This window comes from Anomaloglossus baeobatrachus, chromosome 1 (genome assembly GCF_048569485.1).
Source record: "Anomaloglossus baeobatrachus isolate aAnoBae1 chromosome 1, aAnoBae1.hap1, whole genome shotgun sequence".
NCBI lineage: Eukaryota > Metazoa > Chordata > Amphibia > Anura > Aromobatidae > Anomaloglossus > Anomaloglossus baeobatrachus.
Window position 1 is genome coordinate 712041524 of NC_134353.1, and position 27500 is coordinate 712069023.

General features: G+C 48.2%; 1 protein-coding gene across 1 annotated transcript; it reads right to left on the minus strand.

Moving 5' to 3' along the window:
* Positions 1 to 579: 579 nt before the first annotated feature.
* On the minus strand, positions 580 to 14996 carry CRKL (CRK like proto-oncogene, adaptor protein). Its single transcript, XM_075321671.1, has 3 exons — positions 14452 to 14996; positions 11672 to 12137; positions 580 to 2519 (listed from the first exon to the last, which is right to left on the minus strand). The coding sequence occupies exons 1-3, from the start codon at positions 14760 to 14762 to the stop codon at positions 2385 to 2387; spliced, it is 912 nt and encodes a 303-aa protein (XP_075177786.1). The 5' UTR covers positions 14763 to 14996; the 3' UTR covers positions 580 to 2384.
* Positions 14997 to 27500: the final 12504 nt, after the last annotated feature.

The window sequence follows — 27500 nt, forward strand, 5'->3', positions numbered from 1 at the left end:
GTGTGTGAGATATACTCCACTGAGTCCTACATCTAATCCAGTCATGTGATGCACTTCACTGTATCCAATTCCAGCATGTATTCCTCTAAGTGTATCTAACCACAGCTTATGATACATCGAGCAGCAACAACTCTGACTATTTGTCAGCATCACTTTGCAGTTATGAACAAAAATGGCTCCGCACTGTGCTCCTAAACTTCATCCTCCTTTCCTTTTGCAAACACCCAAACGTGGAGGCGACACCACACAGTTGTGCAGATCCAGCCCACATTCACAGCAGTCGTAATGTGAAATGGCAGTACACTAGGTTGTCATGACAAAATTCAGCAGCAGCGCCCCCTAGTGTTTAAAAGTGGAAAATCTCAAACCTTTTAAATTATTTTTCATATTTTACTCCATTAAAAACAATATATATTTTTTTTTAATTAAAACATCAGTACTTTACATTTTTTCAGTTGCTGAGGTTCTTTTTATGGCACCTTCCTTTTATACATTTTTTCAGTTGCTGAGGTTCTTTTTATGGCACCTTCCTTTTAAGAATGCCGTTTGTATAAATGTGTAGAATGAAGACACCATGCATACTAAGAATATAAGTCATTTAATACTGTTAATTTTACAGCACAAAAAAATAAAACTGAAAAGCTATGATTTCTTCCCCCTTCAAAAACAATAATCAAGTTAAAAAGCGTACACCTACAATAACGTGTATTCTATGTAACCTATCGAAGCACGGGACCCTTCCAGGCTGCCCCTCTAAACAGTTACAGAGAACACATCCCGCAGGGAGAAAACCTGCTGCTCATGAACTTGACGTCGATGGCTTGAAAAACAGTTAAAAATGTTAATTACATTGAAACTGAAAACTTAAAATCCCTCCTGTAAAAGGTAAATACAATATAAAATCACAATTTACAAGCAAAACAAATGGCACAGACATAGTTTAACCTCCCTTTACAAAAATAAACTGAGACATTGCCCTCCGTGAGCAATTTGCCCCAAGCGACAGATTCCCTTTCGACATTTGTTGGATTCGTAAACAACCAGAAAATAAAGAAAACTCAAATGCAGAGCGTGGCTACTGAAGCGACTCGCTGGCTCGGAGCTGGAAAGGTCCCAGATCCAACACACACCAGGAGGAAGCAGCAAGACTAGCCAGTGCTCCCATCACCACCTGAGCAGGGTCCCATAGGCCGAATATTTGTCGTGACACTGAACAGACGATGCTCTCGGGTTCCTATTCCTCCAACTCTTGCTGCCGGAGAGGCCTGGAAAATTAGTAAGACCCCCTAACTCTGGAGCCAAGGCAAATTTCCCTTGCATAGTCTTTTTTTTTTGCAGCGTTCCAGGAAAAAGTGGGCAAAACGATATTAAGACAAAACGTAAGGAGTTGGCTCATTGTGTGAGAATCTGTTTCCTCCTTTTGTGCTATTCCGCTGCAGCAGAGCACGAGTGCCCCCTGCATAAAAAGGCCAACAAAGGAGTTAAAATGAATGGATCTGGCATACCCAGCTGATCGGAATACATGCACAAACTATTAAATAGAGGATTCTTAGGAAATAAGGACATTCTGCAACAGAGGAGGTTAGGCCATTATCATTCTGATGATGGAAACCAAATAAGTCTGGAAAAATCACATTCACTAAAAAGCAGATTCCCTAAGATCTACCTGCTAAACACCTCACAGTACAAACTGGTAATGGCACCAAGAAGTTTCGAGAAGAATCAGAGCGCAATAGAAAACTGGAATCCCAATCATCGCTGGCGGCACAGGCAGGTGGCATCTTCTGGTGAGGCGACAGGACTCTGCATTTGAAAGGGGAAGTAGTCATCTTATATTCCTGCGCAGAACAACAATTGCCATGGTTTGCGGTATAAATAAAGGCCTCAGATTAACTATCACACACATCTCCCCACAAGCAACAGGGACTGTAGAGATCACAACAGATCGGGCACAGATCATCTCTTACCAAAAATGACTGAAGCAGATCATTTCTAGAAATCACTAATTTGTAGCAATGTGTGAGTCAATAAAACATGAATTAGTTAGGCATGATTTCAAATAGTTCAAGGGAAAAAAAAACCAAAAAACAAAAAAACCCTAAGGTTCGGAATGCCACCACGTATTGTTCTCCTCGGTGGCAGCGTGGCATGTCCAAGTAAGCTTGTTCAGACCCTTGAACACGTGGTAAGCAGCAGCTCTGCATTATGGACAAACACAGCTATGTTACATGCGTCAGTAGGTGAACTCTGCGGCGTGTGTTATTTCAGAAGTGTCAAATAACCAGGCAGCTGAAAGATCGAGCTGGAAAACAGGCCAAAGAAGCCTCCAAAGGGCCTGGAAGGAGGAAAAGTGAACAGAACGAGCTGCGAGGAGATCCCACCAGTCACTCATTATCATCCGGATTCTGAGGGTCAATTATTTTCACATGTGTGAAGGGAAAAAGCCCTTTTCGCCCGTTTACTTCTCCTTCCCACTGGCCATTAATATTCATGCGGGTCACTTTCACCAGATCGCCCACCTAAAAGGAAGAAAAAATAATGAATTATGACAGCAGAGGACGTGTACTTTACTTATGCAGTGAAATTAGGACACATTTTCCAATTGTTATACTATTTATAGGATTCCAGTCCTAACTTGTTACTGTGGATTGCTGTCCTGTCTGACTAGTTTCACATTACTCCTCAATATCAGGAGGGCCCCGCTCATCAGCTCCCCCCCCAGAGGGCCCCGCTCATCAGCTCCCCCCGGGAGGGCCCCGCTCATCCGCTCCCCCCCCCCCCCAGAGGGCCCCGCTCATCCGCTCCCCCCGGGAGGGCCCCGCTCATCCGCTCCCCCCCCCCAGAGGGCCCCGCTCATCCGCTCCCCCCCCCCCCAGAGGGCCCCGCTCATCCGCTCCCCCCCCCCCCCAGAGGGCCCCGCTCATCCGCTCCCCCCCCCCCCAGAGGGCCCCGCTCATCCGCTCCCCCCCCCCAGAGGGCCCCGCTCATCCGCTCCCCCCCCCCCCAGAGGGCCCCGCTCATCAGCTCCCCCCCCCCAGAGGGCCCCGCTCATCAGCTCCCCCCCCCAGAGGGCCCCGCTCATCAGCTCCCCCCCCCAGAGGGCCCCGCTCATCAGCTCCCCCCCCCAGAGGGCCCCGCTCATCAGCTCCCCCCCCAGAGGGCCCCGCTCATCAGCTCCCCCCCCCCAGAGGGCCCCGCTCATCAGCTCCCCCCCCAGAGGGCCCCGCTCATCAGCTCCCCCCCAGAGGGCCCCGCTCATCAGCTCCCCCCCCAGAGGGCCCCGCTCATCAGCTCCCCCCCCAGAGGGCCCCGCTCATCAGTTCCCCCCCCAGAGGGCCCCGCTCATCAGCTCCCCCCAGAGGGCCCCGCTCATCAGCTCCCCTCAGAGGGCCCCGCTCATCAGCTCCCCTCAGAGGGCCCCGCTCATCAAAATGTTCATTGGTTTTCAATGGGTAGAAGCAAGTGGCCGTCCAACAACTATGATGCCGGATCATCTCCAGGGGTAGTAGAAGGAACTCAATTCTAACTGCCTGATCCTTCTCTCCTCTGATATCATCCGAAGGTCGCTACACACATCAGATTGCACAGAAATTGTCGGGCTTATGATGTATAGAGGGGTTGTAACCCCTTAATGACAAGCAATATGCCTTTTTACTGACCTGAGATATGAGAAAATGGCACCCCCCGATGAGTAAAAATGCAGCAGTTCTCCACTATAGCTGACACCCTAATGCAACATCCAAGATCTATTTTGGAACCGGTCATGGCTGTTTAATCCCCTAGATGCAGCTGACAATGACAGTCATCTAAATGGTTAAAGGGAACCTGTCACCTGAATTGTCGCTATGAAACTAAAAGATTCCCCTTCTGCAGCTCCTGGGCTGCATTCTAGAAAGGTTCATCGTGCTACTGGCCCCCCTTTTCAGACCTAAATAAACACTTTATAAAATCTTACCTTTTGCTATGCTAATGAGCTTTGCTGGCCACGGGGGCGGGCTATATTTCTTCCGTTATTCCCCCTCCTGCCGCTGTTCGCTGTCCCCCAGTGTTCATTTACATACATCAGGGAGCCGCCCTCATGTTACGCAAGGGTCCTGAAGTCTCACGCATGCCCAGTGGCACTATCGCGGGACTGAGTGCTGTTCAAATCGCGAGCGCCGGTGATGTAATTGCGCAGGCGCGAGATTATGGGTAGCGCTGTGAATGTCATCACCAGCGTCATCCAAGTACCCACCCATAATCTCGTGCCCGCGCTTTTCCCTCTGCCTCCACCGTTATGCGCTAGCCATATCATTCACGTTACCTATTACCGCGGGCACGAGATTATGGGCGGGTACTTGGATGAGCTGGTGATGACATTCACAGCGCCGCCCATAATCTCGCGCCTGCGCAATTACATCACCGGCGCTCACGGTTTGAACAGCGCTCAGTCCCGCGATAGTGCCACTGGGCATGCGTGAGACTTCAGGACCCTTGCGTAACTTGAGGGCGGCGGCCTCATCGATGTAAATTAACACAGGGGGGCGGCAAACAGCGGCAGGAGGGTGAACAACAGACGAAATACAGCCCACCCCGTGGCCAGCAAAGCTCATTACCATACCAAAAGGTAAGATTTTATAAAGTGTTTATTTAGGTCTGAAAGGGGGGCCAGTAGCAAGAGGAACCTTTCTAGAATGCAGCCCAGGAGCTGCAGAAGGGGATTCTTTTAGTTTCATAGCAAAAATTCTAGTGACAGGTTCCCTTTAACAGAGCATGGGGGTCTCTCCCCATCAACAACCTGAGATTGCGAGGTCTTCATGGACAGCCTGGCAATCAAATGCCAAGTAATTGCCTTCACGTCTATTCGCTATAGTGGCCTGTACAGATATTAGCAACATAGTGGTAATATTTCTCACACCTGTCAATCCATTCCTGAAAAGTTAAACCAAAAAAAAAAGCTAATGTGTTGAGGAGTTGTGTTTTTAAAACGCCATAATTTGGGGGGTTTCCCCAAAGAGTAGGTCCTCCAAAGTAACCTGAAAACTGAACAGGTCCCCAAAATAAAATTTTGTACATTTGAAACAAAACAAGAAAAAAAAAATCACTGTTTAGTTTTTAAACCTTGTAACACCATAAAATAAAAAGACATGACAAAATCGGGATGTTTGAAACTTGCAAATGTTTTTTTGAAATGTATAAGATGTCTGATATTTGCATAAACCCAAACATATCGACCTAAATTTACAACTAAAAGTATAATGTGTCACAAAAAAAAAAAAAATAAATAAAAAATATAAAAATCACTGGGATATGTAGAAACATTCCACAGTTCTTGTCACAAAGTGATAGGTCACATTAGAAAAATGGGGCCTGGTCACTAAAGGGGATTAATGTGACCAATGGCCAACTCCCCACCATACATACGTATGCCCAGCTGTGTGCATGTGCCCTCAGTAGATGGAGATGAGTCAGGCAGCAGCTCACTCACCTCCGTCTACTGTGAACACACACACACACACACACACGAATGTACAGTATATCAAAAGTGAGTACACCCCTCACTTTTTTTGTAAATATTTCATTATATCTTTTCATAGGACAACACTGAAGATATGACACTGATAGAATGTAAAGTAATCAGTGTATAGCTTGTATAAATTTGGTATGCCCTCTAAATAACTCAACACAGCCATTAAATGGAATCTGTCATCAGGTTTTTGCCACCTAATCAGAGGGAAGCATAATGTAGGGGCAGAGATCCTGATTCCAGTGGTGTGTCACTTACTGGGCTGCTTAGTGTAGTTTTGATAAAAATCACTGTATAATCAGCAGGTCATCATAAGAGGATTATTTTGCCTGCTGTCAAGTAGTCCAGCATATTTATGAGTTCTGTATAACTGCTAGATCTGCAGCAGAGAAAGCATTGATTTTATCAAAATGAAAGCAAACAGCTCAGTGACATCACTGGAATCAGGGTCTCCGTCTCTACATTATGCTGCTTTCAGATTGGGGAGCACAGACCTGGTGACATTACCTATAATGCTTAAACTGCTGGCTACAAAAGAGGTGAAGATGTGAAAAGGGCTATACATAAAAACAAGAACAATAAAAAGGCACAGACTGGTACAGGAGGAGAGAGGACCCTGCCTGCGAGGGCTCAGTCTACAGGGGATAGCCATTTTCCTTCCCTGGTGTAATGTGATTCGTTAGTGTTACAGGGTCTCAGGTGTGCATGAGGAGCAGGTGTGTTACATTTGGTGTTCTCGCTCACTCTCATACTGGTCACTGGAGGTTCAACATGGCTCCTCATAGCAAAGAATTCTCTGAGGATCTGAAAAAAATAATTGTTGCTCTACATAGAGATGGCCGAGGCTATAAGATTGCCAACACCCTGAAATAGAGGTGCAGCAAGGTGGCCAAGGCCATAAAGCGGTTTAACAAGACTCAGCAGAACAGGCCTCGCTATGGTGGACCAAAGAAACTTATTTCGTTGAGATGGTGTTAAGCGTGTATGGCAGCAATCAGGTGAGGAGTACAAAGACAAGTGTGTCCTGCCTACAGTTAAGCATGGTGGTGGGAGTCTCATGGTTTGGGGCAGCATGAGTGCTGCAAGCTGTGGGGAGCTACAGTTCATTGAGGGACCCCTGCATACCAACATGTACTGTGACATGTGGAATGATCCCTTCCCATCGGAAACTGGGCCGCAGGACAATATTCAACAGGATAACATCCCCAAGCATACCTCCAAGATGACCATTGCCTTGCTACAGAAATAGAGGTGCTGGACCGGTCAAGCATGTCTCCAGACCTAAACCTTATTGAGCATCTTTGGGGCATCCTCAAACAGAAGGTGGCTCTAACATCACCAGCTCTGGGATATCGTCAGTGGAAGAGGCTCCTGTGAAACTCTAGTGAACTCCATGGCCAACAGAATTAAGGCAGTGTGTGATAATGATGGTCACACAAAATAGACATTTACCCAAGTCATCCTCTAATGATACTGCTGATTAATCAGTGATTTTATCAAAATTATAAGTGACAGCGCTGGAATCAGGATCTCTGCCCATATATTGTGCTGCTCTCAGATTAGGTGGCAAAAAAGCAGTTTCCCTTTATCAGTCGCGTATTGACTTCTTTAGAGGACACCAAATTCACACTGTTATACAAAGCTGTACACTGAGTACTTCACATTGTATCTTCAGTGTTGTCCCATGAAAAGATAAAATATTTACAAAACTGGGAGAGGTGTACTCACTTTTGTGATATTCTATATGAGGGGGTCAGAGGAGATAACTCCTGTTGGTCAAGTGCTTGTGTAGCCGACCAATTAAAATCAGCAAAACCAATGATCGTACCAAAAACATGGCTGCCCTATTTGAAGGATAGGTCTGCTGTATCAGACTGGTCGGACACCCCCACAGATCAGCTGTTATCTGCTGCAGCCGGATGACAATGTCTGGAGAGGTGCTACTCCGACTCGCATGTTCTTACTGGCTGCTCCTCAGAACCTCACCATGTCCTATTCAAGTGAATGGAGATAAGGTAGAGTCTCAGGAGCTAAAGCATGTCGTCTTGTAGGCCCATACGCTGCTTACATTCTGCACCAGGTGGGTGTGCCAGACCATCCCTTTAAAGTCAATCACACTGATCATCTGAAGTGTATGGGAGCCTGTTGAAATCTCATGCCCATTTTACGAAGAACAAACTGAAATATTGGACGCAACATGTGTATCTATCTTATGGCTACGGTGAGTTTTAGGTGTGGATTTTCCCCATAAAAATTGCATTACATGTGGAAAATCCACAGGGAAAAAAAAAAACCAAAAAAAACCCAACATGTATTTTTAGTGTGTTTCCTTTCTGGCAACAAAATAAACACGTGTAATTCTCACATGACTGTCCAAAAAGTTTTGTCAAAGCCAAATACCAATATGTATCAAATCCAAACACACATTAAAAGTAGACAACCGTGGCAAAAACAAAAAAAAAAAACAAAAAAAAATTTAAAAACCAAAAACGTAGGTAACCTAAAAAGGTGCAGAAAATCTGCAACATTAAAAACCGCGGGAATGGTTTTTTGCACATAAAAAACGTGTTTTTCTGTACCAGCAAAATGAATGCGACTTGAAATCTCAAGCACATGCTGCTACCTTACTTTTTGTGTTTTTCCACACCTGCAGCACGTCAATCCTTTGTGGGGATTTTCACACCTGCAGCACGTCAATCCTTTGTGGGGGGTCCACACCTGCAGCACGTCAATCCTTTGTGGGGATTTTTACACCTGCAGCATGTCAATCCTTTGTGGGGGGTCCACGCCTGCAGCACATCAATCCTCTCTGGTGGGAGGGGGGGGGGGGGTTTCACACCTGCAGCACGTCAATCCTTTGTGGTTTTTTCCACACCTGCAGCACGTCAATCCTTTGTGGGGATTTTTACACCTGCAGCATGTCAATCCTTTGTGGGGGGTCCACGCCTGCAGCACATCAATCCTCTCTGGTGGGAGGGGGGGGGTTTCACACCTGCAGCACGTCAATCCTTTGTGGTTTTTTCCACACCTGCAGCACGTCAATCCTTTGTGGGGATTTTTACACCTGCAGCATGTCAATCCTTTGTGGGGGGTCCACGCCTGCAGCACATCAATCCTCTCTGGTGGGAGGGGGGGGGGGGTTTCACACCTGCAGCACGTCAATCCTTTGTGGTTTTTTCCACACCTGCAGCATGTCAATCCTTAGTGTTTTAAAAGCATTTTTCACCCATTCAAATGAATATATAAAAAAAAATGCAAGGAAAACGTGCATAACAATGCTTCATTTTTCCTGCCAAGAGATGGAGTTCTGGTGGTCTTCTGTACTTGGTGGTTTTCTGCACTAAAAAGTAAAGTGTGAACCTACCCTTATATACATGGCATCATACAGGATGACCAGTTTAAGATTTATTGTGAACAGATCTCTACAAGGCCATGTTCTGTTTAGTCAGTATTTTAAAGTAACGTTTTAAAAACTTTAGAAACTGTTCCAAAATGAATGGATGTGTTGTCTATGGACACCGTGTAAAGACCTTTGACCCCCCCCCCCCATAGCTGTGTACACTTTCACAGCCTGGGCCGACACGTACACATTGGGCTCCCATCATACTGAAATGTGTGACATTACAATGTAAGGTGCGCGGCTTCCAGTACGTCTAATGAGGGGTTGTTTTAGGCCAAGGTCACGGATTTGTAACCCAATCCGTAAACTAAATTTTCCACACCATGGACTGCGCGGTTACCCAGCTTCACCACAGTGCTGCGCAACATGAATCTGGATTATGTAGCCGTGTTCCAGTGTGTGTAATAAATGATACAATGCAGATTAGAATATCTCCTTGGGAAGATGTGACATCAACAAGCCCTGACCGGCTCGCCGCCTTTACTAAAAATCCTCGCTACTAGAAGACACAGGCTATTACCGCACCCTCAGAAGCCTGCAGGTAGCTTGCTATGATCGGCTGGCCATTGGTTATTATTGGAATCTGTGCCCTCGGGGAGGGAAAAGTGACTCAGGAAATTCCACAGAAGCCTCCCTGTCCCACCTGAGCGCTCTACTCGGGACTCAATGAGGCTCTATGTGTCACTTCCTCCGCTTACTATATATTTACTGATAGATCCAGCGCTTTCTGGCCACTGACTCACCCACAAACTGTTCTGCCCGATAACCCCAGCCTCAGTCCTTCTGAAAGAGCATATTCATAGCCACCGGGCGGAGAAGCCAGAGGAACATAAAGGCTACATTAACCTACACTGATGTCCTAGTATTCACGTGTCAAAACAAGCATGGAAATTATGTGTGTGCATTTTATGCCATTATATGGAATATCACAGAACTAAAATATATATATTATAATGTATGTATAATAAAAAAGGGTCAGAAAGTACAACATACATGGATGATTGGGGGAGGCGAGGGGTCTACAGATGAAGTCAACTAACAAACCTGCAGTGTGAAAAGTTATGATGGAAGTATCCCGGATTTCAGATATGGCGTTTCTTCTATGTTACATAGAATCTTCAGAACTGAAATGATGTATCGTAAAATAGTAATCACATGCTGAAACTTTTACTACATTTTTGTTGTAGCCAGAAAGAATCTTCCACCTACATTGCCAAACACTGGAGGCCGAAAGCCAACTACTGTCCTACTCTGCACGCTTAGGGGCCTATATACCGCCACATCCAACAGATACGGCATATTACACATGTCCGTTTACCACCACTGGCAATACAGTAGCACGCATACACCGATCCTCAGACTGTGGAGCGCTATAAACCGACCTACTTGTTAACCTTCATTTTTCCCAGCCGGCAACCTAATTAGGATAGGATTCCTGGGAGACCTGTATGATTATGGAACTAATTGGCACACTTGATATAATAAGATGACAGAGACCCAATTATAAGGGAGTGCTCAAATCTTTATGCAGGTAGACAACCTAAAAAGTACATTTCTCAAGTGTTAGGCCTTGTTCACACATTCAGTGTTTGGAGAGTTTCTTACCTCAATATTTGTAGTCCAAACCAGGAGTGGGTAAATAAGATGTGGTGGCCATGTTTCTACTATACTTTTCCTCTGAGTGTCCCACTCCTGGTTTTGGCTACAAATACTGAGGGGAAAAAATTCACCGTGTGCACGAGGCCTTATGCAGAACAAAATGCCAGGACTTGGGGGGGGGGTCTCCTGATCTGAACATTCAGCATTGACATAGATAAAGCAGTTAGTTTGGGACCGGTGACCCATGATCAGTTCAGGTATCACTGTCTGTACATGGACCATAAAATACAGCCATCTGAAAAAGGGCCTTAATGGGAACCTGCCAGGTCCCCTATGCTCTCCAGCCCAGCAGTAAACATTTTAGTGCACCCTCAAACCTGCTAGTTTCCCATTCCCTTCTTTGTCTCTATGAAGCCAGAACTGTCAAAGAGGAGAGGGTGAAGATCAAGGGGAAACAAGCAGGTGAAGGTGCACTGAAATGTTTGGCCCCGCCATGGTGCACGAGCGCCTGTACTTTGTTTCGACAGTCCATTCTGTGCTGACAGAGTCCCTGTTGTAGGTGCAGCCACTGGTATGGTTACTATTTGAGGAAAGAAAAAAAACAAAAAAAAAACCAAAACAGTAGTGGCAAATATAAGAGAAATCTGATGAGCAGCCGGACTTCTATCTGTAGTTATCAGCTTTTATAATGGACACATCCTGTAGATGTAGCCATAACTGCCTATGGTAGGAGTACCCCCTTAAATAAGTCCTCCGCTCAGACTTAGTCACATTTTACATTACAGATACAGCATTGCAAACACCTCTCTCTGACAATTCATATCTGCCCAGGAAAGTTGGATGTCGATTTCTGGAGGATCCGTCCAATATGAGCTGCCTACACTTACTGAGCTTTTTTTCCCTGGGCTCAGGGTAACCTCCAGTGACCAGACCGGTGTGTTGTACACGAGAGGAGCGGACTTCTTTTCGTCATCTTGTTTTCATTCCATAGAAAAAAAAATACTTATCTGCTGTTCTTTACATCAGGCATAATGAACGGCAAACCAATAATCAATAAGTCATTAACTTTTTGCAATGAAAGTTTAAAAAGCAAAAAAAAACAAAAAAACCCAAAAAATCCAAGTGACAGCTCTGGAAAATAAGTCAGATCCAATGCACAGACTTACCTCTAACGCAAGGGCCGTCTTATCATAAGCACAAGGGACTCGTTTCTGAATGGCTTTGGCATAGACAGGTCCATTCTGCGTGGATGGTAATGGGGTGATGACGGCGCCTGGAGGGGTGGAGGAGGCGGGTAGAGGGCTGGGAGTCTGAGGCTGGGCATAGGCATGTGCAGGCTCGGGTATGCCATAGCTATTGGAATTCCTGTTCCCCATCATTCCTTGAAGAAACACTCGAGGTAGCTTCTCCACGTAGGGCACTGGGATCATACCAACGCGACCGTCCTTGTTCCGGGCACTCCACCATTGTTCCTCAGGCTTTTCTACAATTATTAAAATTTCACCTTTTTTAAAAGGAAGGTCCTCAGCATCATTCCCAGGGAAGTCATAAAGAGTCCGTACACACTCCATATTCTCCTCCGTTGTATGGATGCCAGAGGCAGGACCAGTCCCCACGGGTGGGCTTGGGTACCTGAGAAAAACAGAAATGAAATGTGAACAACCATGGACAGTGACAAGCCTACGTGGAGGCCGCATATGGAAGAAATATGGGCAGAACGGTGTAAGACTCCTCTCGTGTCCTTACCACAATGTGGGATAATAGTTCAGCGACTCGCGTGTCAAGGAAAGCGGAAGGCTCAGATAATAAGGACCCAACACCCGAGTAATCACATTCTGCAAATGAGTTTAGCACATAAATACAATAACTCTAAGAGGCAACTAATTAGATTAGCAGATTAGGAGACACTAAACGCATCAGCCGCAGATTATGCCAGCTGCTCGCCCGGGTGCATGGGCTGCTACACTCCGGATACCTTGCCCCGCTGCCAAGAGTGATGCAATGCAGTGTTCACAGGGGGCAAAGCATACAGCAATCTGGAGAGTACGGGGTCTACAGGGATCACTGCCCGGGATCATAGCCCGCCCCGTGTCCTGGCCGATCCAATATTCCAGACACTATTGATTGGTTTATTGTAAGCGGCGGCTCCCAGCAGATTAATACCAGGGAATCAAACCAGCAATCTCCGTATCAGCAACTTGTATGGTGTCACTGAGCTAAATAGGAACCAACAGGAGTGATGACAACGGCGGCAAAGGGTGGAAACACAGAAATCTGGGAATGCCCAAGAATGGCAAACAGCTCTGCCAACTGTAAACCTGCCGTGGCTTGTGTACACAGCGGGGCCAACAATTTACATCTCCCAACTATTTACACAGTAACAACTTATACAATTTACCCCAGAGACTACAGCAGGGCCCACTACAACTCCCAACATGCTCCCCATAAAGAAACAGGCCAGCTGTGGAGGAGAATAACCTTATATGTGACCGTCTAAGTCAAAGTCCACTATAGACCTGGGACAAAATAAGTGGCGCCAACCATGGATCTGATCGTCACGGGTAATAACTCCCAATGTACTCACAGCGCAACAGTTACAGAAAATCAAGGGCCGACTGTGCCAGGATAGCCGAAAATCTCCAGCGACACGTCCAGGATTCTGCATAAAATAGCAAAGCCTTGTCTGAGATTCTGTGCTTACACACGGCACATGCCTCCAGGGTAGACCCTGCCAATGCTGCAGACAGGGGGCATCCAGGGACATACCGATAACCCCACCAGTGACCTGTCACCAAGCAATGCTTATAGGGCCAAGCTCATGTCTGGAAGTCACCGATCCATGGCAGATGGAATAACTAGCCAGTCACCATGGGGGGCAACTTCCAAGACCACAGATACCAAGATCTGGTGTGGATAGCGCAGTGCTCAATAATTGTCGCTTGTCATTGTATGGCACGGCACTCAGCGGTCTCCGGAGGTCCCAGTTGGGCGTATATCAGAGTACCGCACCATACACAGCTCTGGGTACCAGAGGAGGCCCAGCAGTCGGGAAGTTATCTTTTAAGGCAAGAATTGAGGATAACGTCCAAAGATGAGAGTACCCCTTTAAACTGGAGGGCAAATAACAGGCACCCCCTGGCCTCACCACCCCACCCCCCCGGTCCTTCCTGGCCTCACCACCCCACCCCCCCGGTCCTTCCTGGCCTCACCACCCCACCCCCTCCGGTCCTTCCTGGCCTCACCACCCCACCCCCCCCCGGTCCTTCCTGGCCTCACCACCCCACCCCCCCCCCCCCGGTCTTCCCTGGCCTCACCACCCCACCCCCCCCCGGTCTTCCCTGGCCTCACCACCCCACCCCCCCCGGTCTTCCCTGGCCTCACCACCCCACCCCCCCCGGTCTTCCCTGGCCTCACCACCCCACCCCCCCCGGTCTTCCCTGGCCTCACCACCCCACCCCCCCCGGTCTTCCCTGGCCTCACCACCCCACCCCCCCGGTCCTCCCTGGCCTCACCACCCCACCCCCCCGGTCTTCCCTGGCCTCACCACCCCAGTCTTCCCTTGCCTCACCACCCCAGTCTTCCCTGGCCTCACCACCCCACCCCCCCGGTCTTCCCTGGCCTCACCACCCCCCTTGGTATCCCCACCACACCAGGGGTCCCCCGGCCGTACACCCCCTCTGTATCCCACACCGTGACACCCCTGGTCTCCCCCTGCCTCACCCCCCTTGGGATCTCACACCCTAACACCCCCAGTCTCACCACCCCGGCACCATCAGTATGCCCACCACACCAGGGCTCCCCCGGCCGTACCCCCCTTTGTATCCCTCACCCTGACACCCCCCTCGGGTTCCCCACCCTAACACCCCCGTCTCACCCCCCCTCGGGCTCCCCACTCTAACAGCCCCGGTCTCCCTCACCCGCATCTGCCATGTGCTGCCCCGCTCACCTGGGTGCCGGCTCTATCAGGGTGGTGGTGTCCAGGTAGTGGATCTTGTAGAAGTCCAGCAGGGCCGGTAAGTTGTCGAACTCCTGGTCCCCGATCTTGAAGCGCCGTCCGGGCAGAGAATTGATGATGTAGTGCGACACCCGCGAGTTCTCGGAGACGGACAGCACGTGATCGCCGGGGCAGGTGGACGAATCCCGGACCAGGAACACCCCGTGTCGCTGGCCCTGCAATCGCGTCTGAGCCTCCTGTCGCGACACCGGCCCGAAGTACCAGCTGGAACGATCCGAAGAGTCAAAGCGAGCGGACGACATGATGAGCGCAATCGCCGGGGACAATTGGAGATAACGGTTGTGAGCGGGAGAGGGCTGCGGAGGAGGCTACTGATAGGCGGCTCCCTCGGCTGCTCTGGGTTTCATGGCCACAGCGGAAGCTGCAGGTCCTGTCAGGCCCGCGCGGTCTGGAGCTCACCCGCTCGGGTCCCCTCCCTGCTCTGCTCTACGAGACTGCTGGGGAGACAGTAAAGATGGCGGAGGGACTGCAGGCTTTCACATACAGCCAAGCGGAAACGCGTCACTGCCGAGCGGCAGCCAATCAGCAGCCGGAAGCTTTCACACTATTGGACGCTGCTGCTGTCATTTTACTGGGGTCAAACGTGAACGCGCGTTTTCATATGGTCGTCCTACCAGCTGCCTAACACGGGAGCCAATCAGACGCCGCTAGGCTCCGACGTCAGCGAACGTTAAATGTTCTGCTTCGCTATTGGCTGCCGAGCTCTGCAGGGTGTTCTTAGCTTGTGACGTCAGCGTCACCAGTAGATTACATCAGTTTTTAAATTTAGGGAGTCTGACAATTGTAGGAAGCGCTCAGTACGGGAAGTGAGCGGCGGAGGCTCCGGGCCGGGGAGAGAGTCTGTGCAGGAGGGAGTTTCTGGCCGGGGAGAGAGTCAGTGCAGGAGGGAGCTTCTGGCCGGGGAGAGAGTCTGTGCAGGAGGGAGTTTCTGGCCGGGGAGAGAGTCAGTGCAGGAGGGAGCTTCTGGCCGGGGAGAGAGTCTGTGCAGGAGGGAGTTTCTGGCCGGGGAGAGAGTCAGTGCAGGAGGGAGCTTCTGGCCGGGGAGAGAGTCTGTGCAGGAGGGAGCTTCTGGCCGGGGAGAGAGTCTGTGCAGGAGGGAGTTTCTGGCCGGGGAGAGAGTCAGTGCAGACGGGAGCTTCTGGCCGGGGAGACAGTCTGTGCAGGAGGGAGCTTTTGGCCGGGGAGAGAGTCAGTGCAGGAGAGAGAGCTTCTGGCCGGGGAGAGAGTCAGTGCAGGAGACAGCTTCTGGCCGGGGAGAGAGTCTGTGCAGGCGTGAGCTTCTGGCCGGGGAGAGAGTCTGTGCAGGCGTGAGCTTCTGGCCGGGGAGAGAGTCTGTGCAGGCGTGAGCTTCTGGCCGGGGAGAGAGTCAGTGCAGGCGTGGGCTCCTGGCTGGGGAAGAGGGTCAGTGCAAGCAGGGGCTCTTAGCCTGGGAGAGAGTCAGTGCAGACGGGAGCTTCTGGCCTGGGAGAGAGTCAGTGCAGGCGTGAGCTCCTGGCCGGGGAGAGAGTCAGTGCAGGCGTGAGCTCCTGGCCGGGGAGAGAGTCAGTGCAGGCGTGAGCTCCTGGCCTGGGAGAGAGTCAGTGCAGACGGGAGCTTCTGGCCTGGGAGAGAGTCAGTGCAGACGGGAGCTTCTGGCCTGGGAGAGAGTCAGTGCAGGCGTGGGCTCCTGGCCGGGGAGAGAGTCAGTGCAGGCGTGAGCTCCTGGCCGGGGAGAGAGTCAGTGCAGGCGTGAGCTCCTGGCCGGGGAGAGAGTCAGTGCAGGCGTGAGCTCCTGGCCGGGGAGAGAGTCAGTGCAGACGGGAGCTTCTGGCCTGGGAGAGAGTCAGTGCAGGCGTGGGCTCCTGGCCGGGGAGAGAGTCAGTGCAGGCGTGAGCTCCTGGCCGGGGAGAGAGTCAGTGCAGGCGTGAGCTCCTGGCCGGGGACAGGGTCAGTGCAGGCGTGAGCTCCTGGCCGGGGAGAGGGTCAGTGCAGGCGTGATCTCCTGGCCGGGGAGAGAGTCAGTGCAGGCGTGGGCTCCTAGCCGGGGAGAGGGTCAGTGCAGGCGTGAGCTCCTGGCCGGGGAGAGGGTCAGTGCAGGCGTGAGCTCCTGGCCGGGGAGAGAGTCAGTGCAGGCGTGGGCTCCTGGCCGGGGAGAGGGTCAGTGCAGGCGTGGGCTCCTGGCCGGGGAGAGGGTCAGTGCAGGCGTGGGCTCCTGGCTGGGGAGAGGGTCAGTGCAGGCGTGATCTCCTGGCCGGGGAGAGAGTCAGTGGAGGCGTGAGCTCCTGGCCGGGGAGAGAGTCAGTGGAGGCGTGAGCTCCTGGCCGGGGAGAGGGTCAGTGCAGGCGTGGGCTCCTGGCCGGGGAGAGGGTCAGTGCAGGCGTGGGCTCCTGGCCGGGGAGAGAGTCAGTGCAGGAATATACTGTAGATGGCACAGGCGCCATTTGTAGGGTTCAGTGTAAGATCTGAACAGTTTTAGGCTATGTTCACACTAGAAAAATGATTTTTCTTAAGAAATTTCTTAAGAAATTTCTTAAGAGTGCACCTGTGTTAAAAAACGCACCTGCGTTTTTGCCGCGTTTTTGGTGCGTTTTTGGTGCGTTTTTACCGCTGGTTGTTCCCTGCGTTATTGTGCCAATTATCTATGGCAAAAAACGCAGTTAGCTGCAGAAAAGAAGTGACTGCTCATTCTTTTTCTTAAGAAAATCTACTGAAAGAATTTTCTTAAGAAAAAAACGCAGTGTGTGCACAGCTAATTTTTTTTGCCATAGGTTTTGCTGGGGAATGTCTGCAGAAAGGTTACAAGAATTTCTCAAGAAATTTCTGCAGCAAAAACGGACCCAAAACGCAGGTAAAAAACGCAGTGTGTGAACATAGCCTTATTCTTGATGCGCTTTACCCTAAGAAGCGATTTCCAGGCTGCACATAGAATTGGCAGCGCCACTGGACGTTTTCTGTTTATTTTTTTTCCCTCTCTTTTTTCTAAGAGCCATCACTTTTTTATTTTTCCATCGCCATATGAGGGCTTATTTTTCTGAGGGACAAGTTTCAATGACCTCATTCATTTTACCATATAGTGTACTGAAAAACGAGAAAAAAATTCCAACGGCTGTGAGATTGCAAATAACAGTGCAATTCCACAATTGCTTTGGGGGATTTTTATTTAAAAAAAAAAGTTCAGAAATTTGCCAAAATGTCGCTTTTATTTTTCGGGATCTGGGGCTGAGGGGTGACTTATTTTTTGCGCCCAGACCTGGCGTGTTCAGTTTTTTGGGTAGATGTGCTATTTCGATCGCCTGTTATTGCGTTTTATTTCAATGTTGCATCAGCCAAAAAAGCATAATTCTGTCATTTTCATTTTTTTTAATCACGCCGTTTATTGATCAGATTAATTTTTCGATTTTGATAGATCAGACATTACTCAATGTGGCAGTACCAAATAAGTGTCATTTGTTTTATTTTCAATGGGGCAAAGGGAGTGTTTTGCAGTTTTGTGAGGGGGGGTTGTCATTTTTTAAAAAAAAAAAATCTCACTTTTTATTATATTTACTAGTCCTCATAGGGAACTTGAAGCTGCAATCATCTGATTGCCTGTGCTCTACAGAACAGTACATAACAGCACTGCCCTGTATAGCAGGAATCGTGCTCTATATATGCTGGCTCGGAGCCAGCGTTCACAGGAATTGCATTATGACAGACACAGGGGTCAACAGATGACTCCCGGCTGTCATGACAACCCATCGACACCCCACGATCACATTACAGAGTTGCAGGAATGACGCGCTTTCCGCTGGCACGCGTTGTCTGAAATTTACAGCAGGATTTAACTGGTTAAGGCCCTGTGCGCACTTGCCAGTTTTTGCTGCTGATTTTCTCCATGTTTTGCTGCAGAAAATGTTCATAACATCTCTGCAGTGATTCACCAGCAAATCCTATGGGAAAAAAAAAAATGCTGTGCGCACGATGCGGATTTTGACAGCTGCATGTTTTGCTGCGGGATTCCCGCAGCAAAAACAATTGCATGTCACTTCTTTTCCGCACGTCGCTGCAGGATTTCACTCCATTGACTGCAATGTAATCGTAAAATCCTGCAGGGAAAAACGCAGGTAGCAAATTCTGTGCGGTTCTTTGCGTTTTCCTGCGTTATTCCCTGCGGTATTTCGCGTTTTTCGGGACATAATGTTCATCACTGCCTGCGTTTTGCAATGAAGTGATGTCATTATGACAGGAAGAGGAAGCGGAGCAGAGAGTAAACACACACACATCGCACTCACACACATAGAATGCACATACAAATCAAACGTACATATAAAAATTAAAAAAACGCGGGCTCCGCTGTATTTTTACCGTCCAGCGAGAGGTAAACACACACAGCGGCGGCCCGGTATTCTCAGGCTGGGGATAGCGAGGGCCAGGGTTAATGCCCCCCCCCCTCCCGCAGCCGAGAATATCAGCTCGCAGCTGGCCTGGGCCTGTCGCATCCATTATGCGACAGTCCCGGAGTGTCCCCGGCTCTTCCAGATTGCCGTGATGCGGTGGCAATCCAGGTAATAATGAGTTAATGTCAGCGGATCGCTGCCATTTAAGTCCAGGCTTAATCATGGCAGCATCTGAGACAGCTTTCATGATTAACCCATAAGTAAAGTGAATAAACACACACCACGAAAAATCCTTTATCTAATATATAAAGCTGTGTGTGTATGTGTGTGTGTCCAAAATTGGCATCCGCACCGTCGCAGCTACAGCCACAAAATTTTGCACACTCACACTTCTGGACCCCGAGAGCGTCATAGGCTATGTTTTGAGGGGAAATTTTAACCCCGCACTTTTCAATTATTCACCAAAAAACCTGCCTCCATTAAAGTGAATGGAGCTGGGAGCCACAGTGCAGCCAGAACTTCAGAAGAATGCGCAGCCACGCCCTTATATGGAATGTTGGCGTGTCACAATGCAGCCAGGGAAAGAGACAGACATAGACAGGGTAAGAAATAGACAGGGTAAGAGACAGACACAAACTGACAGGGAAAGAGAGAGACAGGTTAAGACAGACACAGACAGGTAAAGAGACAGGCACAGGCAAAGAGAAAGAGACAGAGGGAAAGAGACAGACAGGGAAAGAGAGGGAAAGTGACAGAGATAGATAGAAAGACAGGGAAACAGAGAGATAGAGATTGAGACAGACGGAGAAAGAGACAGACAGAGAGAGACAGGGAAAGAGAGATATATACAGAGGGGGAGACAGACAGAGAATGGGAGAGAAACAGAGAGACAGTTACTATCCCGGGTGTTAATACATTCTATCTCGGGAATGTTAATACATTCTATTTTATTAACAGTTATTAACCCGGGCGAAGTCGGGTAGTACAGCTAGTCTAATATATAAAGCTAAGTGTGTGTGTGTGTGTGTGTCGAAGCCGGGTGGTACAGCTAGTATATATACGGTATACATATATATATATATATATATATATATATATATATGTGTGTATATATATATATATATATGTGTATATATATATATATATGTGTATGTATATGTGTTTCCCCGAAAATAAGAACTAGCGGGAGTTTTCAGGGAGGCTTAAATATAAGCCCTCCCCGAAAATAAGACCTAGCCACAATTCAATAATGAAGTGCCATGCAGCGGTAAAAAAAAGTTAAAGATACTGTAGGATACTTCATTATAGACAGCGGACACCCCCTAAAGAGAGAAGACACCGCGATCATACTCAACAGACGCCGACAGCGAGCAGGGGAGCGCATCAAGGACCTGCGGCGGAACGCACATATCAGATCACATATACACACACACAATCACACTACAGATCGCATACACTCACCACATCCAGCGATATTGATTGCTTCTCGGCAGTGTGCACGTGCGATGCTGTGCACTGTGCAGTGGCGCTTACAGGACCTTGTATCATGTGATGTTGAGCTCTGAGCAGTGAAGCTTACAGGACCTGCAGGAGGAACGCATCACATGGCGGGAAGCAAGTGGTATTACTGAATGTGGTGAGTGTGTGCGTGCGATTGTATGTGCGATTTTGTGAGTGTAAGGCTGCTTTCACACTACGTTTTTTTAACATGCGTCAGGAACGTTTTTTTGCTGCAAAAGCGGATCCTGCTTTTACAGCAAAAAAACGCATGCTAACGCATCTGTTATTTTGCAGGATCCTGTCACTGGATGTTTAGGGGCGGGCATTGGAGTCATGTGATCGGGAGTGAGGGGAACTAAACGTGCCAGACTGGGAGCCGGCTTCTGACAGCTGCAGACGCTCATAACCAAGGTAAACATCGGGCTTGGATACCCGATATTTATCTTGGTTACGAGTGTCTGCAGCTGCTAGGAGCAGGGCTGCCTGCACACGTAACCAACGTAAACATTGGGTAACTAAGAGAAGTGGTTACCCGATATTTACCTTGGTTACGAGTGTCCGCAGCTCTCAGGTGGGAGAGAGAGGGAGGAGAGGAAGGGGGAAAGACAGAGATAGAGAGGGTGAGGGAGGGAGGAGGAGAGAGAGACAGATCACGCGAGACTGGTTCTGGGCATGCTCAGTACTTTCTGGGCATGCTCAGTACAAAAGCAGGATCCTGTTACAACGCAACTCAACGCATTCTGCTAGGCAGGATCCAGCGCTCATTGAAATGCATTGCAGCTCGCGGTGCAATGTGAAGGATCCTGTGAGATGCGTTATTTTGACAAAGGTAAAAAACGCTACAAGTAGCGTTTTTGAAACATGTTAAAACAACGCAAAAGTACGGATCCTGTGTCTAACGCACGCAAATGCATGCGAACGCAGGTGGACGCGAGTCCATTGCAAATGCATTGAAGTGAAAACGCATTTGCACTGGATCCGTTTTTCCGCTAAAAAAACGTTATGGACGGATGTTAAATAAACGTAGTGTGAAACCAGCCTATGCTGTCTGATGTGTGAGTGTATTCAGTCTGATGTGTGACTGTATACAGTCTGATGTGTGACTGTATACAGTCTGATGTGTGACTGTATACAGTCTGATGTGTGACTGTATGCAGTCTGATGTGTGACTGTATGCAGTCTGATGTGTGACTGTATACAGTCTGATGTGTGACTGTATAGTCTGATGTGTGACCGTATACAGTCTGATGTGTGACCGTATACAGTCTAATTTGTGACCGTATGCAGTCTGATGTGTGACCGTATGCAGTCTGATGTGTGACCGTATGCAGTCTGATGTGTGACCGTATGCAGTCTGATGTGTGACCGTATGCAGTCTGATGTGTGACCGTATGCAGTCTGATGTGTGACCGTATGCAGTCTGATGTGTGACCGTATGCAGTCTGATGTGTGACCGTATGCAGTCTGATGTGTGACCGTATGCAGTCTGATGTGTGACCGTATGCAGTCTGATGTGTGACCGTATGCAGTCTGATGTGTGACCGTATGCAGTCTGATGTGTGACCGTATGCAGTCTGATGTGTGACCGTATGCAGTCTGATGTGTGACCGTATGCAGTCTGATGTGTGAGTGTATGCAGTCTGATGTGTGAGTGTATGAAGTCTGATGTGTGAGTGTATGAAGTCTGATGTATGTGTCAGCCAGACGCAGGGGAGGACTGCATGCAGCATAGCTGCTGGGAGCACCCGATGGAGAGCACAGGGAGATCTGGCAGCCACACAGATGCCCGGGGCTGGTAAGTATGACGATCCTGGGAAGGGGGGGGGTCTGCTTTTTGTGGGGGGGTACATTTACCCCCAACCATGTCTCCTCGAGAATAAGACATCGCCTGAAAATAAGACCTAGTGCTTTTTTCGAGGCAAAAAAAAAAAATATAAGACAGTGTTTTATTTTTGGGAAAACGGTATGTTTTTCCATGAGTGGCAGTGAGACTGTAGAAGGTTTGAGGGATGAAGGTGGAGCTGGGGTGGAGTAATACTTATCTATCTCATTAGCAAATTTTTGCTTTCAGCAGGACATCTCCTGCACATTTTTTACAGTTTAATACTTGTGTTTTGCGCCAATGTCCCTTTGCATGTTCATCACACTATTTATCTTGATCAAATAAAGTTTAATTGATTTAGGTCTATGACTCTTTATTACTTTATTATGACTGTCCTGTAGTTTGTTTGTTGACGGGGAGGAGGCGTTTATCGCTTATCAGCCTGCCTAGTGCGATATTGCTTGTGCGTCACAACAATTACGTTGTGTCAGGCCAACTAATCATAAAAAGCTGCTGGCAAGTAAGAGGCAGAACATCTGCTCATGTGCAGCAGCCACAGACCACTGTTGTGGCCAATGGAGTGTTTAAAACAAAACAAACTGCAGCCTGGTGACAGGGGTTTTCCTAAACAGAATAACCACCTTTAAAGGGAACCTGTCATCAGAAATTTCGCCCAAAACCTAAAAGATTCCCCCTCTGCAGCTCCTGGGCTGCATTCTAGGAAGGTCCCTGTTATTATTGTGCCCCATGTGAGACCAAAATAAAGCCTTTATAAAGTTCTACCTTTTTGTATGCAGCTTCTGTAAATCCGTCACGGGGGCGGGCTCTCTGCCGTCCGTTATTCTGCCTCCTGGTCCTGTATGCCGCCCCCATCGCTCCTTTCCATATCTGATGCACCGCCCACTTCTCCAGCCATCCCCGCGCATGCCCAGTGCCAGTCTCACAGGACTGAGCAGTGTGACCGCTGGTGACATGTGCGCAGGCAAGTGATTATGGGCGGGGCTGTGACTGTTATCAGCAAGTACCCGGCCATAATCTCGTGAGCGCGCAAACCTCTCCAGCATTCACACTGAGCTCAGTGTAGATGCTAGACTGTATGGGCTGCTTCCAGGGATGACGTCCCTTTGTCATGTGATAGTATTTCGAACACGCCCCTATCACATGACAAAGGGACGTCATCCCTGGAAGCAGCCCATACAGTCTAGCATCTACACTGAGCTCAGTGTGACCGCTGGAGAGGTTTGCGCGCTCACGAGATTATGGGCGGGTACTTGCTGATAACAGTCACAGTCCCGTCCATAATCACTTGCCTGCGCACACGTCACCAGCGGTCACACTGCTCAGTCCTGTGAGACTGGCACTGGGCATGCGCGGGGATGGCTGGAGCAGTGGGCGGTGCATCAGATATGGAAAGGAGCGATGGGGGCGGCATACAGGACCAGGGGGCAGAATAACGGACGGCAGAGAGCCCGCCCCCGTGACGGATTTACAGAAGCTGCATACAAAAAGGTAGAACTTTATAAAGGCTTTATTTTGGTCTCACATGGGGCACAATAATAACAGGGACCTTCCTAGAATGCAGCCCAGGAGCTGCAGAGGGGGAATCTTTTAGCTTTTGGGCGAAATTTCTGATGACAGGTTCCCTTTAAGTTCTTAAAGAAAACAACTAAAATGATATTTAGATATTTCATCACTAGTGGCTATCGGTAATGTATGTTCCCTATGTGTAGTAAAATACTTACCGGTTGCCGTCTTCTGCTGTTACCAGTGCCTCTCCAGACCAGTTCTGCTCCTGTGTTGTGACTACCTAGATCACTCCAGTATTTACTGGACGTTTGGAAGTCACATCTAAATATACGTCTATGAGACTCAGAACAAGTCTCTCATGCAGTTACATTAAAGGGGTGGTTCACTGCTCTGCAATAGTGGCCAAATCCCTGTAAAACTGATAGGGAAGGCTTTTTTAAATACCTTGTTGAGCCAATTCTGCAGAGCGCCGCAAGCAGGTGCGATGCTGGGCTGTGACGAGCGGTGAAACTTCGCCCACATCCCAGACACTCAGGAAAATTGGGGCCGGCTGCGATGATGTCGGGTCAACTGGAAGTTGATGTGATATCACCGGATTTCAGAGGTCACAGAGCCCGGGGATTAATTGATGGGGATGAGCAGACTACAATAGCGACGTTCACAGGCAGAATTGGCTGAGCAAGGTATTTAGAAAAAAACCTTCCCTATTAGTTGTACAGAGATGTGACCACTATTGCAGAGTAATGAACTACCTTCCCCCCCCCCCAACTTTATATTTTATTCAAAATCTTTCTTTTCTAGAACCACAGAAAAAAAAAGTAACTGAGTGATATCAAACATTACACTGTTCAGCAGGATAAGACATGTTAGGTAATACAAGATTGTTGTAAAAAAACAAAATATTAAGTAAAAGGGTCAAAAAAAGGGTCCAGTCGCTGGGAGAGACATCACAGTCCATTAAGGGGGAGGAGGGAAGGTCCATGAACCAATACAGTTTTACAGGAATAGTGTTGCCCCTTAGATGTCCCAATCATGCCATATTTGAAGTAAACCATCCATAGAGTTGTGTAGAGTGGATGTCCTTAATGTGGGCAAATAAGTCCTCTCTAGAGGGTGGGGAAACTTTCTTCCAAAATAAGGAGATAAGGAACTTTGCCGCTGTAAGGAGGTGTAAAAGCAGTTTTGCTTCAGCTTTAACCCCATTATGACAGCCTTAAACGGGGGCAGAATAAGGTACTTATTCTGATCTGCCGTTTATAAACGGCAAGCAGAAATAAGTGAATAGCGCCCCCCAGCGTCGGAAAATCTCTGGGGTTTCAGCTACCGGGGGTAGCTGAGACCCTGGAGATCATGATTCAAGCCGTTTTTTCCAGTCCCCGCTCATGTGATCACCGGTATACACCATATACCGATGATCACGTTACAGTAAATGACAGCGCCGGTAAAAAATGATTTATCTCCCATCTGGCATGAACAAACATGTCAGATGGGAGATAAATCTCCTCCCCGGTCCCCCCGGTGTCGCCAAAATGCCCCCCCTCCCAGAAATCCAAGATGGCGGCGCGCACAGTAGCGCACTGGCCGCATTTACCCTACTCTGATTTCTGTCGCATGTGCCATGACGCATGCGACAGAAAACTCCTCTCAAGACCCTGCCAGGTCACCCCCCATACCCACCCTGTGTCCCCTGGTGTTCTACGGTACCTATGCAGCGTTGATCCCCGCGTCCCTCCTCCTTCACAATAGACACTACCGCATGCTCAGAGCGGCTGTCAGCTCAGCTTCCTGTTTAGTCACAGTGAGAGTGGGTGCAGATTCATTGCATTCCCACTCCTCACATGGAGGGTCTGCACTCCTAGAAAATGGGGAATACGTTCCCTGAGCATGCCCCCCATATTCTAGAAGGTCCAGAGTTGTTGTGGGACCCCCTTATTGGATTACTACAGACCAGATTTTTTTTTTCCTTACAATAAATTGATGAAAAAGGGAATGTGTTGAGGAGTGTTTTTTCAAATTTCTTTTTGTCGCCTATTTTTTTTTTGTTAGTACTGACAGTTGGTGATGTCGGGTATCTGATAGACACCATGACATCACAAACTGCTGGGCTTGATGCCAGGTGACATTACAGCTGGTATCAATCCCATTTATTACCCCGTTTGCCACCGCACCAGGACAATGGGATGAGCTGGGGCGAAGCGCCAGGATTGGCGCATCGAATGGATGCGCCACTTCTGGGGCGGCTGCGGCCTGCTATTTTTAGGCTGGGAAATGCCAATAACTATGGACCTTCCCACCCTGAGAATACCAGACCACAGCTGTCCGCTTTACCTTGGCTGGTGATCCAATTTGGGGGGGACCCTACTTTTTTTTTTTTTTTTGTAATTATTATTATTTATAAATAATTATAAAAAAGAGCCTGGGGTGACCTCCAAATTGGATCCCCAACCAAGGTAAAGCTGCCAGCTGTTTTCAGGCTACAGCTGTCTGCTTTACCCTAGCTGGCTATCAAAAATGGGGGGACCCCACGTCGTTTTTTTTTAAAATTATTTATTTTTTTTGGCTAAATACAAGGCTCAGCACCCTTTAGTGCCACATGAAAGTCACTAAAGGGTGCCAGCTTAGAATATGTAGGGCGGGGTGGGACATTATATATGTGTTTGACATCTGTCTGTCTATATATCCATCCATCCTTCCTAGCTAGCTGCGTGCCCGCGATTAGGGTTTCAACTGTTTTGGACTCTGTGTTTTCGCTGCGTTGTACAGTACAAGCGCAGTGGAAGGATTTTTAGAAATCTCCTGCAACTGTGCTTATTTTCTCCACAACATAAACTTTCATCTGGCGCTGCAGAATGTCAATTTATGCTGCGGAGAAGAGAGTTCTCCGTGGAGAGAATAGAGCTAAAGTCAGCAGCCGCACCTGGATCGAGGTCATGGGCAGCTGCGTTCATCCGTGGACAACACTCACAACTCCGCAGACTCAGTGTCGCCGGATCGTGGGCACATATCCTAAAAGTTAGACATTTGCTGCTAGAGCAACATTTGTTTTATGCTCCTGGGGGTTCAAAATGCTCACTATACCCCTGAATAAAATCCATGAGGGGTCTACTTTCCAAATTGAGGTCACTTGTGGGGGATTCCATTTTGTTGTGTTACTTCTAAAATGAATAAATTGGCGCTAAAGCAACATGTTTTAGGTAAAAATATATATATTGTTTTTTCATTCCACATTGCTTTATTCCTGTGAGGCACCTGAAGGATTAATAAACTTCTTGGATGTGGTTTTCAGTACTTTGAGGGGTGCAGTTTTTAGAATGGTGTCACTTTGGGGTATTTTCTGTCACCTAGGCCTCTCAAAGTCACTTCAAATGTGATGTGGTCCCTAAAAAAATGGTTTTGTAAATTGTGTTGAAAAAATGGGAAATTGCTGATGAACTTTGTCCCCTTCTAACTTAAAAACCCCAAAAAATTTAGTTTCAAAAAATTGTGCTGATGTAAAGTAGAAATGTTATTTATTAACTATTTTGTGTGACATAACTCTCTTGTTTAAGGGCATAAAAATTAAAAGTTTGAAAATTGCAAAATTTTCAACATTTTTGTCCAATTTCTGTTTTTTCACGAATAAACTCAAAATATATCGTCCTAAATTTATAGTCACAGTGGTCAGAATTGCAAAAAATGGCCTGGGCATTAGGGACAAAACTGGCTTCATCCTTAAAGGGGTTAAGTACGGTGGGAATACATTTATGAGGTAGATGACTGGGTCTAGAGCAGGTGTG